The 17,717-nt window shown below is 40.5% G+C and overlaps 1 protein-coding gene across 9 annotated transcripts in view; it reads right to left on the reverse strand.

Moving 5' to 3' along the window:
* LOC121276532 overlaps window positions 1-17,717 on the reverse strand; it is an 82,002-nt gene that overhangs the window by 31,288 nt on the left and 32,997 nt on the right. For all 9 annotated transcript variants that reach the window (XM_041185059.1, XM_041185060.1, XM_041185056.1 and 6 more), the window contains 3 exons: window positions 8,504-8,626; window positions 3,919-3,985; window positions 1,312-1,455 (listed from right to left, as the gene is read on the reverse strand). In XM_041185059.1, coding sequence (XP_041040993.1) covers window positions 1,312-1,455; window positions 3,919-3,985; window positions 8,504-8,626 — 334 coding nt within the window. The remainder of the gene's footprint in view (window positions 1-1,311; window positions 1,456-3,918; window positions 3,986-8,503; window positions 8,627-17,717) is intronic.

Raw genomic sequence — 17,717 nt, forward strand, 5'->3', positions numbered from 1 at the left:
AGCAGCATTTTCAAGTGAAGCAGCATTTCACTTGCACTTCCCTCAACTTAGTCTACATTGGAGAGACCAAACGCAGATTGATAGGGTGACCGCTTTGCGGAACACCTTCGGTCAAGCATGACCCAGACCTCCCTGTCGCTTGCCATTTCAACATTCCACCATGCTCTCATGCCCACATGTCCGTCCTTGACCTGCTGCATTGTTTCAGTGAAGCTCAACGCAAACTGGAGGAACAGCACCTCATCTTCCGACTAGGCACTTTACAGCCTTCCGGATTGAATATTGAGTTCAACAATTTTAGAACATGAATTCTCTCTCCTCCATCCCCACCCACTTTCCAATAATTTATATAGATTTTTCCCCCCCCACCTATTTCCATTATTTTTAAATGTATTTCCACCCATTGTTTTATCTCTACCTTTTAGCCTATTTCGATCCCTTACCCCCACCCCACCCCCACTAGGGCTATCTGTACCTTGCTCGTCCTGCTTTCTACCCTTAATATCACCTATTAGCACGTTTCTTAGCTAATGTCACCACTGTCAGCACCTCTTTGTCCTCTTGTCTACGACATCTTTGGCAATCTCTTCTTTGCCTTTACCTATCACTGGCCCTCTATCCAGATCTACTTGTCCCATCCCCCCTTAAACCAGCTTACATTTCACCTCTTTTCTACTTTTCCTTAATTCTGTTGAAGAGTTATATGGACTCGAAACATTAACTGTGTTCCTCTCCGCAGATGCTGTCAGACCTGCTGAGTTTTTCCAGGTATTTTTTTGTTTTGGATTTCCAGCATCCGCAGTTTTTTGCTTTCATCCACAATTCCACCTTCTTTGTATTCATGTTCTTGGATTGAAGTTGATTGTTCACAACCTTGGTGGCCTATTTTGACACAAGCTAAGCTTCTGACCCCATCACGAAGACTACAACATTCACCTATGCTACTGTCCCTGCCTCAGCCCAATGACATTGAAACCTTCATCCATGTGTTTGTCACTTCCAGACACAGCAACTCCAATGCTCTTCAGACTCTTCTTGAAACTTATCTTTTGAGTTAAATGAAAAATATATTTTTCATTTATGTAACAAGCGCTGTCCTTCATATCTAAAAGCAACAATTAACTTAAATTTCAGTAGGGAAACCAAGGTCTATTTAGAACAGTTTCAAATCATACCTTTTAAATGACACCCTCAAAAAATAATATGAAACCAAATAGAACAAGCATAGCATAAAAACTAGGCTCTTATTAAGAACTGAACTAAACTAGGTTTTACTTCTACATTTAAAATGTTACAAGTGAATAAATATACCTTTGGATCCATATTCTTGATAGGAATGGTGTGCATAGTTTTGAGAATCTATTCCCTCTTGTATGCTTCCACCCTGATTCATTCTGACATCAGAAGAGTTAAACTGTGGATACAAAGGCTGAGGAGGATTTGCAATTGGGCCAGCTGGAACAAAAATATTTTATTAAAGAATTTTCACAAAAAACTTAGTAGTTATAAAAATCAATTGCATGATGTTGTTAACTGTTTGCATTTGAAGCCAAAAATTACATTTTTGATTAAATCAGTTCCCACATAAATAATAAAGTAATTTGGAACCAAAGAAATCAAGTCTGACCTGCTGTCCTGGGTACTTTTTACAGGAAGGGAGAATTAAAGGATGTATCAAAAGCCAAAGCTTCAGTATAAAATGGCATTTGTTATATCACAAACTATTTATATGTAACAAAAACAAAATTTGCTGGAAAAACTCAGGTTTGACAGCAACTGTGGAGAGAAGGACAGCGTTGGGTCCGTATGACTCTTCTTCAGAACTAAAGAGAAGTAAAAATGTATATATACACTGTTTAAGGGAGGGGGGGGAGGTGAAGCTGGATCAACGGCCAGTGATAGGTGGAGGCAAAGGAGAAACTGCAAAAGAAGTCATAAACAAAAGATCGGAGGGGTGTTGATGGTGATGATGCTGGCTAAAGGAAGTGCTAATGTTGACATTAAGAGTAGAAAGCAGGATGAGCAAGTGACAGATGGACCTAGTAGGGGGTGGGGTGGGAACGGTATGGGAATCACATGGTCCATCACTGACACTTCCCTTCCTTGACCTCTCTGTCTCAATTTCTGGTGATAGACTGTCCACCAATATTCATTACAAGCCCACCGACTCCCACAGCTATCTCGACTACAACTCCTCACACCCTGCTTCCTGTAAGGACTCCATCCCATTCTCTCAGTTCATTCACCTCAGTCGCATCTGTTCCGATGATGCCACTTTCCAAAACAGTGCTTCTGAAATGTCTTCCTTCTTCCTTAAGCGAGGTTTCCCACCAATGGTGGTTGACAGGGTCCTCAACCATATCCGACCAATCTCACACACCTATGCCTTCACACCTTCCTCTCCTTCCCAGAACCAAGATAGGGACCCGCTTGTCCTCACTTATCACCCCACCAGCTTCTGCATTCAAAGGATCATCCCCCGCCGTGATGCCACCACCAAACACATCTTCCCTTCACACCCCACCCTCCAGCCCCGTCAGCATTCCGTAGCGACCTTTCCCTCCGGGACACCCAAGTCCACTCCTCCATCAACCCCAACACCTCAACCCCCTCCCACAGCACCTTCCCATGCAAATCAGAGAAGGTGCAACACCTGTCCCTTTTCTTCCCCCCTCCTCACTGTCCAAGGGCCCAAACGCTCCTTTCAAGTGAAGCAGCATTTCACTTGCACTTCCCTCAATTTGGTCTCCTGCATTCGCTGCTCCCAATGCAGCCTCCTTTACATTGAAGAGACCAAACCAGTTTGGTCTGTCCGCAAACATGACTCAGACTTTCCTGTTGCTTGCCATTTCAACACAACACCATGCTCTCATGCCCAAAGGTCCATCCTTGGCCTGTTGCAATGTTCCACTGAAGCTCAACGCAAGTGGAGGAACAGCACCTCACCTTCCGATTATGCACTTTACAACCTTCCAGACTTAAGATTAAGTTCAACAACTTCAGATTATGAACTCTCTCCTCCGTCCTCACCCATTTTTGATCCCCTTTTAAATATTTATTTATATATTGTTTATCCCACCTCTTTTCATTATTTTTAAAATTTATTTCCATTCATTGTTTTATCCCCACCTTTTAGCCTATTTCGATCTTTTTCCCCCACACCGTCCCATCACCCAACCCCCACCAGGGCCATCTGTCACTTGCTCATTCTGCCTTCTGCTCTTAATGTCACCATTAGCACCTCCTTTAGCCTGTATCACCACCAGTAACACGCTTTGACCTTTTGTTTATGACATCTTTTGCAATCCCTCCTTTGCCTCCACCTATCACTGACCTTCTATCCAGCTTCAATTGTTCCGCCCCCTCCTTAAACAGTACATATTTCAGCACATTTTTATTTCTCTTTAGTTCCGAAGGAGAATCATACAGACTTGAAACTTCGTCTTTCTCTCCACAGATGCTGTCAGATCTGGTGAGTTTTTCAGCAATTTTTGCTTTTGTTTCAGATTTCCGGCATCCACAGTATTTTGCTTTTATCTTAGTGTATTTATATGTAGTACAAAGTTCATGAAATAGTTCCTCAATTTTTTTTAAATACCATTGAAGCAACAAATTAATCATGTCACTACAAAACAACAGGAATCGAGTCTACAGCAGATTCCCGGAAGTAAACACTGCTCTGTACATAGTACTAATGCAACACTTTGTTCACTGTAAAAGAAAAAAGATTCAGAAAATATCTATGAAAATATGCAGAATTAAATCTCAAAGCATCTATTCAAATTCTTATGGGATATTTGCGTTCCCAACTTAATTCATCAAATTACCAGTGAAGATACACTTGAAATCTTTCATACCACCTGTTAGAGGTGTTTGGATTTGGAACTTAATGGAAACAATACGGTAATGCATACATACGGTTGCTTGGAAGTGGAACCCTTTTCACTACACCAATTGTACTGGGTGGATCCTGCCCTCTGATAACCTATGATTCATAAATATCCATAAACATCACTGAATTACAGAAAACAAAAGAGTTAACCTAGTACACATTCTCTTTTCATTATCCAATGTTTTTATATACTGTAACCAAGAAAACCAGCTGGTGGAATTTGTCTCAAAGTGCTACAAGTAAACACAATTATTGTTTGTACTGTGGTTGCACTCGCAGCTTCTGACTTCTGTTTAATAAAATGCTTTGTGCTAGCAAATCTGAACTACAAAGCAAATGTGTATTTCATAACTGCTTCAGAATTACATTTATAATTTGAAAAAACAGTGCCTGACTGATCACAGAACCCACTAATGCTAACTGAAAATATTCCTATTGTTCTATATAAAGCTAACCCAAAATAATAAAAGATGAAGTGGGAAAGGGTAAGGATATTTGATAGGTGCACATTAAGTTTTCAGCTGGATCTCTTTGTTGTATATGACAACTCCATATGTCAAAAAAAAATAGAAATGGGATCACTTTTGAGGACATCAAGCAGGTTTAATTTTTTAATAATACAGCCTATCAATTCAGTGTGTGAGGTAATAAGATTCTTGGAACATGTTGAGGCAAGTATGATGATAGGAGTCAATAAGAGAGCTTTTGCTGTAAACAGGAACTTCCCCCAGAGTAGAGGATGGAACAATTAGAAAATATAAGGGGAGGTTGGAACAAATAAAAACTAAGCTTACTGAGGAAAACCTGAGCTCATATTACAAAATAGGTCCACAAACGCTGAAAAGCAAGCTGTACACATAGGATTGATCTTCAAATTAGGCCTCAGGAGAAAAATTTACAAGAAAAAAGGCTTATACTCTAATTCAATAATGCCCAATAACCACACAAGTTTAAAAATGATTTTATTACTATTACAATAAAACACAGCTTTAAACTGGTGATTTAAAATTGACACACAGTAAATCAGATTTACCTCCAAAGATACAAAATCTCCTCAATTACTAATTTATTGACTAGTGGCAGTAAAGAAAGGCAATGAATATATAACTTTATTCAAATTTACTTAGCCACCTCTCATAAAAGTAAGAAACAGCATTTTCACACCCAGTCATAAACGTTCATACAATTAAAGTATGAATCTTAGCATTTCTAGAAATGACTACTCTGAACTAAATCAAATACCGACTGAATTAATATGGGGATTTTTATGCAAGAAATAGGCAGAATAATCTTCAGATTAGATTTAAAATTCAGAAGAATAAATTTGGATTTTACCAGTACCAGACAGAAGGCAGATTTTGATTTATATAGAAGAGTGTAGGGGCACATCTTAATTCATGAAACAAATCTATAACCAAATAGATCACATAAAAGAGGACTTTAAACTAAATAGAGAGGGCATGGGATCAATTAAGAGATGTGGTAAATTAATGGGAGAGGAAAAGGCAAAAGAACAAAGTAGTAATAAATAGCGTGGCAAAAAGGGACAGTGTGCACAAAATAAGGACTGCACCAACAGATAAGGCCTGAGGCCACAAAAATAGAAAAAAAAGACAATTAAAAGCTCTCTTTATCAATTTGCATAGCATTTGTAACTCAATTGTCAGCTCAAATAGAAATAAATATTTACAATCTGATCAACATTACAGAGACATCGACTGCAAGGTAACAAAAGGTGGGATCTGAATGTTCAAGGCTAAATGACATTCCAGAAGGATGGGAAGCTAGGAAAAGGTAGTGGGTTAGCTCTGTTAATCAAGGATGACATTAGTATACTAGTGAGGGATGACCATAATTTTAAAGATCAAGATGTATAATCAGTTTGGGTAGTGATAAGGAATATAGCAAAAGGTAAGAAATAGCAAAAGCTAAGAAGTCACTGGTGGGAGTAGTTTCTAGCTCCCCCAACAGTAACTAAGCTGTAGGATGAGGTATACAGGAAGAAATAATGGGCAACTTGTGAGAAAGGTATGGAGATAATCATGGGTGATTTTAATCTACATATAGATTGGATGAATCAGGTTGGTAAAGGTAGCATGGAAGATGTGCTCAGAGTGCTTTCAAGGACAGTCTCTTAGAGCAGCACGTTCTAGAGCCAACCAGATAGTAGGTTATTCGACACATTGTGTAATGCGAATAAGTGTGAAATTATCAACTTTGGTAGAAAAAAAAAAGACAAAGCGTTTCTTAAATGGTGAGAGGTTGGTAAGTGTTCACGTCCAAAGGGACGTCGGTGACCTTGTTCACGAGTCACCAAAAGCTACCATGCAGGTGCAGAAAGTAATTTAGGAAGGCAAATGGCACATTAGTCTTCATCACAAGGCGTCTTGCTGCAATTGTATGAAGTCTTGGTGAGACTATACCTGGAGCGTTGTGTACTATTGGTCTCCTTATCTAAGGAAGAATATACATGCCATAAAGGGAGTGCAATGGAGGTTCACCAGACTAATCCCTGGGATAGCAGGAATGGCTATGAAGCGAGATTGAGGAAGCTGGGCCTGTGTTCTCTAGAGTTTTGAAGAATGGGAGATGATCTCATTAAAGCTTACAAAATTCTTACAGGGTAGATGTAGATAAGATGTTTCCCCTATCTGGTGGGTCTAGAATCAGAGGACATAGTCTTAAATGGCCTGCCTGAAACGGAGACGAGGGAAAATTTCTTCACTCAGGGGGCTGTGAATCTTTGGAACTCTCCGCCCCAGAGGGCCGTGGAAAGTCACTAAGCATTTTTAAGACCAAAATAGATAGAAATAACTTAAACCAAGAGGTGAAAGGAAGGGAGGAACATAAAACAATTACAATTGCCAGGAAAGGATGCATAGAAAATTATTGGAACTAAAAGCTGACAAGTCCTCAGGTCCTGATGGACTTCATCCTAAGGTCTTAAAAGAAGTGGCTGCTGAAATAGTAGATGCATTAGTTGTAATTTTCCAAAATTCCCTAGATTCGAGAAAGATCCCAGCAGACTGGAAAATAGCAAATGTAACCCAGGAGGGAGGGAGAAAGCAGGAAATCACAGGCCAGTTAGTCTAACATTTGTCATAGGAAAAATTTTAGAATCTATTATTAAAGGAAGTTACAGCAGGGCAGTTAGAAACATTAATGCACCAGGCAGAGTTGAAATGTTTTGTGAAAGGGAAATTATGTTTTTGAATTTATTAGAGTTTAAGGAAGTAACAAGCAATGTGGATAAAGGGGAACCTATAGATGGGGTGTACTTGGATTTCCAGAAGGTATTTGAGAAGGTACCATATCAAAGGTTACTACATAAAGTAAGAGCTCATGATGTAGGGGGTAACATATTAGCATGGATAGAAGGTTGGTTAGCTGACAGGAAGCAGAGACTAGGGATAAATGGGTCATTTCGGGTTGGCAAAATGTAATGAGCGAACTGCCACAGGGGCCAGTGCTGGGACCTCAATTCTTTACAATTATGTCAATGACTTAGCTGAAAGGACCCAAATGCATTGTTGCTAAATTTGCTGGGGACACAAATATAGCTAGGAAAGTAAGTTGTGAAAAGGACATAAGAAGTCTGCAAAGGGATATAGATAGGTTAAGTGAATGGACAAAAATTTGGCAGATGAAGTATATGAACTTGCCCACTTTAGCAGGAAGAATAGAAAAGCAGCATATTATTTAAATAGAGAGAGACTGCAGGACTTAGGACTCTAGGTGCCCTAGCATATGAATCAAAGTTAGTTTGCAGGAAGGCAAATAGAATGTTAATGTTTTATTGAAAGGAATGGAATATAAAATAGGGAAGTGTATTGCTACAAATGTACAGGGTGTTGGTGAAACCACATCCAGAGTACTGTGTATAGTTTTGGTCTTATTTAAAAAGGATATAATTGCATAAGAAGCAGTGCAGAGAAGGTTCACTTGACTGATTGCTGGGACGAAGGGGTTGTTTGATGAGGAAAGATTGGACAGGTTGGGTCTGTATCCATTGGAGTTTACATAAAGAACCTGAGGGGACTTGACAGGGTAGATGCTGAAAGGATGTTTTCCATTGTGGGCGAGACGAGAACTAGAGGAACACAGATCAAAAACAAGGTGTCTTCCATTTTCAACAGAGATGAGGACAATTTGTTTCTCTCAGAGGGTCATTCGTCTGTGGAATTCTCTTCCGCACAGATCAGTGGAGAAAGGGTCATTCAATATTTTTAAGGCTGAATTAGATCAACTCCCTTGTCAGTGAAGAATCTAAGGGTATAGTGGGCAATCAGGGAAGTACAGTTGAGACCACAATCAGATCAGCCATGATCTTATCAAATGGCAGACCAGGCACAAGGGGCCAAAGGCCTACTCCTGCTCCTAATTCACATTTTGTATGTTCATACAATGCAACCAAAAACAGCAGCCTTAAAAAGTGTTTAAGGGAGCATAAAAAAGTCTATTCAGAATTCATAGATCGATTAAAGGCCAGTTAATTTAGTCCTGCCTTCTGTCTTTTCAGTAAACTTTATTTCATTACTAAGACAAAAATGCACTAAGTTAAACCATAAAATTACTATGTCTTTGCCAATGAAATGTTCTGTGGTAAGTTACCTTTATGGTCCTCCTTCCTTCCAATTTCTCAATAATAGCAGCTCTTTCTTTAACAATGAGGCACAGTTCCTCTTGCTTTAGTTTATTTGCATCCCACTTCATCATCTCCGGATATTCCCTTGACTAAGAAAAAAAAATGACAGTTGAAGCGATTCATCTAATACTGGTAAAATTACCCTGGACATGCAATTAAAACAGGTTTAAAAATAAATCTGGAAATAGTAAGCAAGTTAGACTACAGCAGTAAACAAAGTGAATGTTTCAGGTCGATGACCCTTCATTAACACAGTTAACTCTTTCTCGCTGCAGAAACTGCTTGACTTGCTGCATATTTCCAGCATTCCCTGTTTCATGTCCGATTTTCAGCATCCACAGTAGTTTGCTTTTGAATTGAAATGTGTTGCTTTGTTCCAGAATTTTCAGGAAAAGCAGTCTCACAATCACAAATTAAAAAGGGGCTGGCACTTCACAACTTTAGTCTTTCAATAGAGTTAGTACTCATCCCTAAACCATTAAAGGGTATTTTCTGCACAGAACAGAGTTCTATCTCACTACCCCCATAAAGTTGTCTTATGAACTGGCTTGTCAAAAATCAGATAGTAAAATTGTGCATGAATAATCTTACCCAATTAATGGAAATTCCCAACACAAAAGATTCCCAACTCCCTGCCTAATTCTGTTTTCTTCTTTCATTATTCTTCTTCAGCAGCCTCAAAACGACTTACCGAAGGAGCTTCTGAGCATGATCATAATAGAACCAAAATACATCTCCATGTTCAAATACTCTAGCATGTGTCTCCAGACAGCAATCAGGAGCTGAGAATGTGGTCCAGTGGCCAATTCCATTAACTCAAACAAACATATTGCTTACAACCTCACCTATCTTTCCAGCAAATCTTTTTCACCTATGCTTTCAGCAAAATTTGAATTTCAGCTTTCTATACTATCTTCTAAGTCATTATTTAATACTGTGAGTAAATGAGTTCATTGGGGTGTGCCACTAGCCACACATTATCAATTCGAGCACCTATCTCCTCCATTAACTCAAACAAGAACAGTGTGCAACATAGATCAGGAACCTTCTTCTGTTTGGGAGACTGGACCGAATGGCTGTAGGCTATTCAACAAGTTCTTTGGCAAGTACCCATGTACTTTCTAGCCTGTTTTTACTTATCACTGACAGAAAAGCCTCAAGTGATTCTCAGAGGCACTTGGGCCAATTGTAATGTCATTGCTACCATTCCAACAGAAATCATGTGATCAAATAGAATTGGGGAAAATAGAAACTCAAACATAAAACTCACTCGCCAAATTTACTTTCATTATGGTAAAGAAGCAAAGAACTTGTATTTAAATAATGTTTTCTATTCCTGTGAGTGCTCCAAAGAACTTCACAAGTAATAAGTAAACTTTGCAGTATGATCACTATTATATAGCGACCAAGTTACAAAAACAACAAATTGGGGAAAAACAAACCATCATTCTGTTTTGGTACACAAGTTGGCCAGCAGGCAAACCCGCCGCTTTTTAAAAAAAGCACAATCATCTCACGGGAGATGGTGGCATAGTGGTAATGTCACCAGACAGAGACCCAGGCTAATTCTATGGGGACATGGGTTTGAATACCAGCATAGCAGCTGGTGGAATTTTAATTCAGTTACTAAATCTGGAATATAAAGCTAGTCTCAATTTCAAAGTCACTATCACTATCATTGATTGTTCCAAAAGTATCTGATTCACTAATGTCCTTTAGGGAAGGAAATCTGCCATCCTTACTTGGTGTGGCCTGCATGTGACTCCAGATCCAAACAATGTGGTTGACTCTTAACTGCCCTCTGAAATGACCTATCAAGGTCAGTTTAAGGGCAATTAGGGGTGGGCAACAAATGCTGGCCTTGACAGTGATGCCCACATCCCATGAAAGAATAAAAAAAAAAAAACTTGCACCTGATTGGAGAGGCAGGAGAACACAGCCTTAATGGCTCATTTGAAAAACACTTGACAACGCAAGATGTAGTTTTTTTTTGTATTCGTTTATGAGGTGGCAGTGTCATTGGTTAGGCATTTATTCCCCATCCCTAATTGTCCTTATAATGTGGTGGTAAGCTGCCTTCTTGAACTACTGTACTCCATGTGCTGTAAGTACACCCGCAGTGCTGTTGGTAGGGAGTTCCAGGATTTTGACCAGTGACAGTGAAGGAACAGCAATACAGTTATCAGTGTGACTTGGAGAACTTGCAGGTGCTGTGTTCCCCATGCATTTGCTGCCCTTGTTCTTCCATGATACAGTTTGCAGGTTTAGAAGGTGCAGTTGAAGAAAAGTTGGCAAGTTAGTGCAGTGCATCTTGTAGATGATACATGTTGCCACTGTCCATCAGTGGTGGAAGGGATCATGATTTAACGTGGTGGAAAGGGTGCTGATGAGGTGGGCTGCTTTGTGCTGGATGGTACTGACCTCTAGTGTTGCTGGAACTGCACTCATCCAGGCAAGAGTCGAGCATATTATCATTATCCTGGCATATGCCTTGTAGGTGGTGGGCAGGCTTTGGCAAGTCAGGTGAGTTACTTGCCACATAATTCCCAGCTAACCTTCTATTGTAGCCATAGTATTTATATGGCTAGTTCAGTAATATTTCTGGTTAATAGTGATCCCCAGAATGTTGATGATGTGGATGTAGCGATGCCAATGAATGCCATGGGGAGATGGTTAGATTCTTTCTTCTTGGAGATAGTCATTACCTGACACTCGTGTGACATGAATATTACTTGCTGTTCATTCGGCCTAATCCCAAACCTTGTCCTGGTCTTTTTGTATGTGAGCATGAACTGCTTCGGTTACTGAGGAGTTGCAAATGGGAATGAACACTGTGCAAACATCAGTGAACATGCCCACTTCTGTCCTCATGGAAGAAAGGTTATTGATAAAACAGCTGAAGATGGTGGGCCAAGTATACTGCCCTGAGGAACTCCTACAGTGATGTCCTGGGGTTGAGATCATTGACCTGCAACAATAACAACTAATTCCTCTATGCTAGATATGATTCCAACCTTTGGAGAGTTTCCTTCCTGATTCCCACTGAATTCAATTTTTCTGGGGCTCCTTGATGCCACACTTGGTCAAATGAGTTGCCTGCTAGATTATGAGCTCAAGACCAGGACCTGAGTCCACAATTTTCTGACTCTGAAGAATTGAATCTGCCACTGAGCCAAGTTGATGCCAGTGTTTAGATTCACACACTAGGACAGCAGTATCTCCTGTTTGGAACTAAAGCACAGAACTTATCTAAGGTAGTGCATCTTAGGAATAATTGAAAGGTTATAAATGAGTGTCCTTCATCAGAACTTCAAAATTTAATTTAATGCCCAATTACAAGAAAGGCAAGTTCTTGCGTATGTAGATTAGCCAAGATGTATGAGTTTGCTTCCAATTTCAAATCTTCTAAACTCTACCAACTTTAATCTGTAGATCCCAGTTTTCACCAGTCAATTGTAAGGAGAACACTTGGCAAGTGCCAAAGTATAGAAGCGTACAAACAATGCATTAAATATTAGATGGTTCAATTATCAAGGGGTTTTGTTCTAGGGTAATTTAAAATATACATTGCTTAAAGCATTAAAACATCCCTGGGTAAGCGCCATTAGTAAGTGCTTGATCATTCGTATGGATTGGAAACATCTCCCACCTGAGCTTTTTATTCATATGTATTTTAGTAGACTTTCCTCAAGTTCTTCAAATGCATTCAGGAGAATTTGTTTTAGCCAACGCATAGCAGGCGCAACAAGAGAAGGGGTAATTCTGGATATAATTTTAGGAAATAAAGCTGATCAGATGGAAACAGTATCAGTGCAAGAGTATCAAACACTTTGGTGGTAATTATAATTCTCTTAGATTTTGCATAGTTATGGAAAAAGACAAAGACAGACCAAGAGTAGAAGTTTAAAATCAGAGAAAAGTTGAAATGTGATCTTGCAAAAGGTAAACAGCAACAGCTACTTGAAAGTAAATCAATGTCAGGAGTGGGAGACAAAGATGATAGATAAATAAATAAATAAATAAATAAATAAATAAAGTTTTAAAAAAAATGTTCCCACAAAGAAAATAGGTGGAATTCTCAAATCTAGACTGCCCCCACACCAGATGTCATAGAGCTTACAGAGGGTTGGATAATGCAAAAAAAAAAAAGCTTATATAAGATATCAAGAGCTCAGAACTTCAGAAAGCCTAGAGGAGTACAGAAAGTGCAGGGATAAAATTAAGAATTTAATTAGGAAAGCAAACAAGAGGGAATGAAAAAAAAGGCAAGTAAAATCAATGAAAGGATAGCTATGGAAGAGATGGGCCAATTAGAAACCAAAAAAGTAACAGGTGTGGAGATGGAAAAAGGGCACTGTTCTTAAATATATTTTGCATCTGTCTTTACCAAAGGGAGGGCATTGTGGTTAAGGGGCAAGGGTGTAAAATTTTGGATAAACATAACAGATACAATGCCAGGGTTGGATGAATCGTATCTCAGGCTGTTGAGAAGCAACGGAGGAAATAGTGGCGGCTTTGGCCATCTTTTCCAATCCTTTCAGCCTACTGGCATGGTGCTGGAGGACCGAAGGCTGCTAATGCTGTACCATTGTTTACAAAAAGAAGGAAAGGAATAGATTGAAAATCATAGGCCAGTCAGCCTAACCTTGGTGGTGGACCAAATATCTGAAACTCATTCAATGGGACAGTATAAGTCTAATTCATGTTTTTCTGAAAAGGTATCATGAACAATCAGCACAGAATCATTAAAGGAAGATCTTGTCTGATTAACATGATTGAATTTTTTGAGGAAAGTCAATGAGGATAGCATATTTGATCTAGTTTAAATGGATTTTAGCAAGGCTTTTGAAAAGATGCCACATGGCAGACTGATCAGGGAAATAAAAGCTTGTGGGATCCAATGAAAAATGGCAAGGTGGATCCAAAATTGGCTCAGTAGCAGAAAGCAAAGGGTAATGGTCAACAGGTTTTTGTGATTGGAAGGCTGTTTCCAGTGGTGTTCCACAGGGCTCAGTGGAATGTCCCTTGGTGGTGATGGCACCTATCAATGATTTAGACCTATAAATAATTGAGAAGTTTGCAGATAATACAAAACTGGTCATGTAGTTGATAGTGAGGTGTTGACTGCAGTAAGACATCAATGGACTGGTCAAATGGGCAGAAAAGTGGAAAATGGAATTCAATCCAGAAAAATGAGAGGTAATGCTTCTGTGGATGACAAACAAGGCAAGGGAATATAAAGTAGGATATTGAGAGCTGCAGAGGAACAGAAGGACCTCCACAGATCCCTAAAGGAAACAGGACAGGTACATACAATGGTTAAGAAGGCACTCAGGATCCTTTCCTTTATGCTGACACACAGAATATAAGAGCAGGAAGTTTATGCTAGAGCTGCATAATCACTAGTTAGGTCATAGCTAGAGTACTGACTGGATTTTTGGTCACTGCATTCCCAGAAGCATGCGATCGCATGAGAGGGTGCAAAAGAAATTTACATTCCTAGCAATGGAGAATTTGAGTTATGAGAAAAGATTCGATATGCTGGGTTCTTACCTTTGGAACAGAGGATGCTGAACAGAGAATTAATTAAAGATTTATAAAATCATAAAGCACCAAGATGGAAACTCAGATTTTCATCCCCGGATAGATTCGCCAAGTCACAGCGATCATGATCTTTAAAAATGTCTTCCCACAGGTCAGGTTTTCAGTTGGTGCGGGTGGGGGTTGAGGGATGGCCGAAAAAGGAGTTGGGGTAAGTGACCCTGGAATTAACACACAGGCTGCTGGGTGCGGGAAGCAGGCTGCGCGCAAGGTCTGTGTTTTGGCACTGTGTAACTAAAATCATGCTCCCTATGCCCCATCCATGCCAACTTATGCCAACCCATGCCCACCCACACCCCCATGGACCCTCACATCTATGCCAACTTAGTGCCTCTCTACCCACCCCTATGATCCCTCAAGCCCTTACGCCAATTTAGTGTCTCTCTACGAACCTCCATTGTCCTCATACACCCATGACAACTTAGCTCCAACTCATGCCAATCCACGCCTCCATTATCACCCTTTACCCTTACCCCCTCCATGCCAACTCACATAGTATCCTTGGACAGTTCCTCGACAGGGTTGACACCTCCTGGATAGCTTTGACACTTCCTGGACATCTAGACAGCTTTCAACAGCTCGAAAGTTACAATGAGTATGTGTATAAAAAGTGCATAATCATGTTCACTTTTAACAATTCCAAAGGGTGCCTTATCTCACCCAAAGGTGTCCGAGGACAGGATTCCAAAGGGCAACTTACCTCTCCAAAGGGGTACCCTCGCTATCAAACACAACTACCAAGTTCAGACCTCCTCTTACTTGTTCTAATCTGTACACTCTGGATTCCATACTCCTGGGCCTCAATTTCATGCTTGGCGTGTGTACCAAGTCAGCAGGCCCAGAGGTGGACATGAAATGTGCTTCCGCAAGCGATCGGCCCCCGAAAGCAATTTCATGTTGGCTGGGCAACTAACGGCTGGCCACCCAGTGTGAAACACTCGCTGAGAAAGCCTCAGCACTGCTGAGAGGGGTGCGGGAAGAGGGTGGGTGCCAACAAAAATGAGGGAGCAGGTGGGCACTTTTAGCGAGCTCCCTGAAGGCAGACAGTTGCTGCATAGCTGCAGATGTGTACAGACTAAACGTCAAGAAAGAAATTATACCAAACTGACTTTGCAACACATTCAAGCACCTGACTGAACTCAAAAAGATTAGTCTGCTGACATTTTTCAGTATACTTCACCCTGGACGTTTCATCCTGCCCTTGGAAGAGGTTCCGTTAAAACGAACTGCCCGCCTGCTCGTTTTTCCCGAGCAACGAGCGTGAAATCGCACGGGCAATGTGAAATCGTGGACAATAGGGTTTTTAATGGCCTTAATTGGCCCTTTAGTCGTTGGCGGGTACAGTTCTAACTCGCGATCATGCCCGCTGACCTCAATAATGCTTGTGTGTGCAATGATGTCGGGATGCATGCCCGACATCATTTCACACAATTTCATGTGCGTTCGGGTTGGGCATGCACCCACCTGATTAAACTAAAATTCTGGCCCCGTTCTTCCAAAATCTCACTTCAGTGCAGGCAGCTGATTTAAATAGTCATCTACCTCTGCGAACTTGCACATGCATGAATCCCAGCCCAACTCCAGTCCCCCACCACCTATGAAGATGGGAAATGCTGGGTTTGGGGACAGCATTTCCAACATTTTTGCCATGACGGAGAGCCTCTCTGTCATGGCGAAAATCCAGGTCAGAGTGTATCTAGAAGAGCGATCAATAACCAAGGAACAAAGATTTAAAATAATTGGCAGAAAGATGAAGGGGTGTTGAAGAGGAAATTATTCACAGAGGCTGGTATGGATCTGGAACCCACTACCCGAAAGAGTAGTAGAGCAGGAATCCTCATTGCATTTGAAAAAAATATTACTGGTATATGCAATCGCAAGTGCCTTAACCTAGAGGGCTAAGGACCAAGAACTCAAAAGTAGGTATGGGCTGGATAGGTCTTTACAGCTGGCAGAGAGAATGAGTTGCACGTGTTCCTCTGACTTAAATTTTCAATGTTTCTGGAAGAGTTATCTTTGGTAGATACAAGAATAGCAGCATCCATGTACTAAGACTCTTTCATCTGAAAAAATACTGCTTCTGTACAATATCTTACTTTGAACTAAACTTGATTAGCATTAGCCTGACACAATGTTCGAACAGGGTGATTTCAACCACCTTTCCAAATAGACAGCTAAATGTGGTGGCCATCCCATGTATCTCCGATGCATTACACAATTTAAAAAGTTCATAGTTGGTCATGTGGCATGGTATGTGATCTGCTCATGAAAATTGCCTTTGCGCGACAAGCAACAGAAAAAGTATTGCGAAAGCACAAGAACATCTAATGTACTGCACAGAAACAGGCCATTTGGCCCATCAGCTCCACACTGGTGCTTTTGCTCCACTCAAGCCTCCTCTCACTCTTCCTCATTAAACTCTATCAACAAAACCCATTAATCTCTTCTCCCTCAAGTGTTTATCTAGTTACCCCTCAAGTTCATTATAGAACTTGAGCATTGCTGAAAAAAGGAGACATGCCTAAACTTTTTGTCTTGCAATCATCAGGATACTCAGAAGAATACCAATATAAGGGGGAAAAAGAACAATTTATACTGTATGTCAAAGTGCTGATTGGTTGCCAAGTGGCATTGCCGTGGAGAATGCACCACTGATGGTGACTGACAGTTAATTGCCAAACATTGTTTGAAATTTAAACCAGGCAGCTTGATCCTGATTGGTCAAGGCATTGCCCTGAGGAATGAGTCAGCGAATGGCTGTCACTTATTTCGTTTAGCTGAAACAGGTACAATGTATGTACATGTTCTGTCTGCAAAGAAAAGGGCCCTGTGTATCAATATAAATGGTTGTCTTCCCCTTATATTGGTATTCTTGCGAGTGTCCTGGTGAGTGCAAGATGAAAAGCTTAGACATCTCTTTTTTCAGCAATATTCAAGTTCATTAAGATAAAAGCAAAATACTGCGGATGCTGGAAATCTGGAAAAACAAAAGTACCTGGAATAACTCAACAGGTCTGACAGCATCTGTGGAGAGGAACACAGTTAACGTTTCGAGTCTGTCAGAGTCAGAGTTCTGATGAAAAGTCATATGGACTCGAAACGTTAACTGTATTCCTCTCCACAGATGCTGTCAGACTTGCTGAGTTTTTCCAGGTATTTTTATTTTTAATTCATTACATTATTTATTTCAACTGCTCCTTCCAAGCATGTTCGATGTTTTCACCATTCTCCAGGGGAGGACATTTCTTTGGAATTCCCCACTTGATTTTTGGTGACGATCTTATCACAGAGTCATTATTGTGCAGAAGGCCATTCGGCCCATTGAGTCTGCACTGGTTCGCTGAAAGAGCAACACACCTGATCCCACTCCCCTGCCTTATCCCCGAAACCTTGCACATTCTCTCTTTTCAGATAGCAATCCGATTCCCTTTTGAATTCCTCGATCAAACCTGCCTCCACCACCCTTTCAGGAAGTTCATTCCAGACTCCAACCACCCTCTGGGTGAAAAAAAAAAATCCACACATCACTTCTACTCCTTTTGCCCCTTATTTTGAATCTGTGCCCTCTAATTCTTGATG

The sequence above is a fragment of the Carcharodon carcharias genome, chromosome 3 (genome assembly GCF_017639515.1).
Source record: "Carcharodon carcharias isolate sCarCar2 chromosome 3, sCarCar2.pri, whole genome shotgun sequence".
Classification (NCBI taxonomy): Eukaryota; Metazoa; Chordata; class Chondrichthyes; order Lamniformes; family Lamnidae; genus Carcharodon; species Carcharodon carcharias.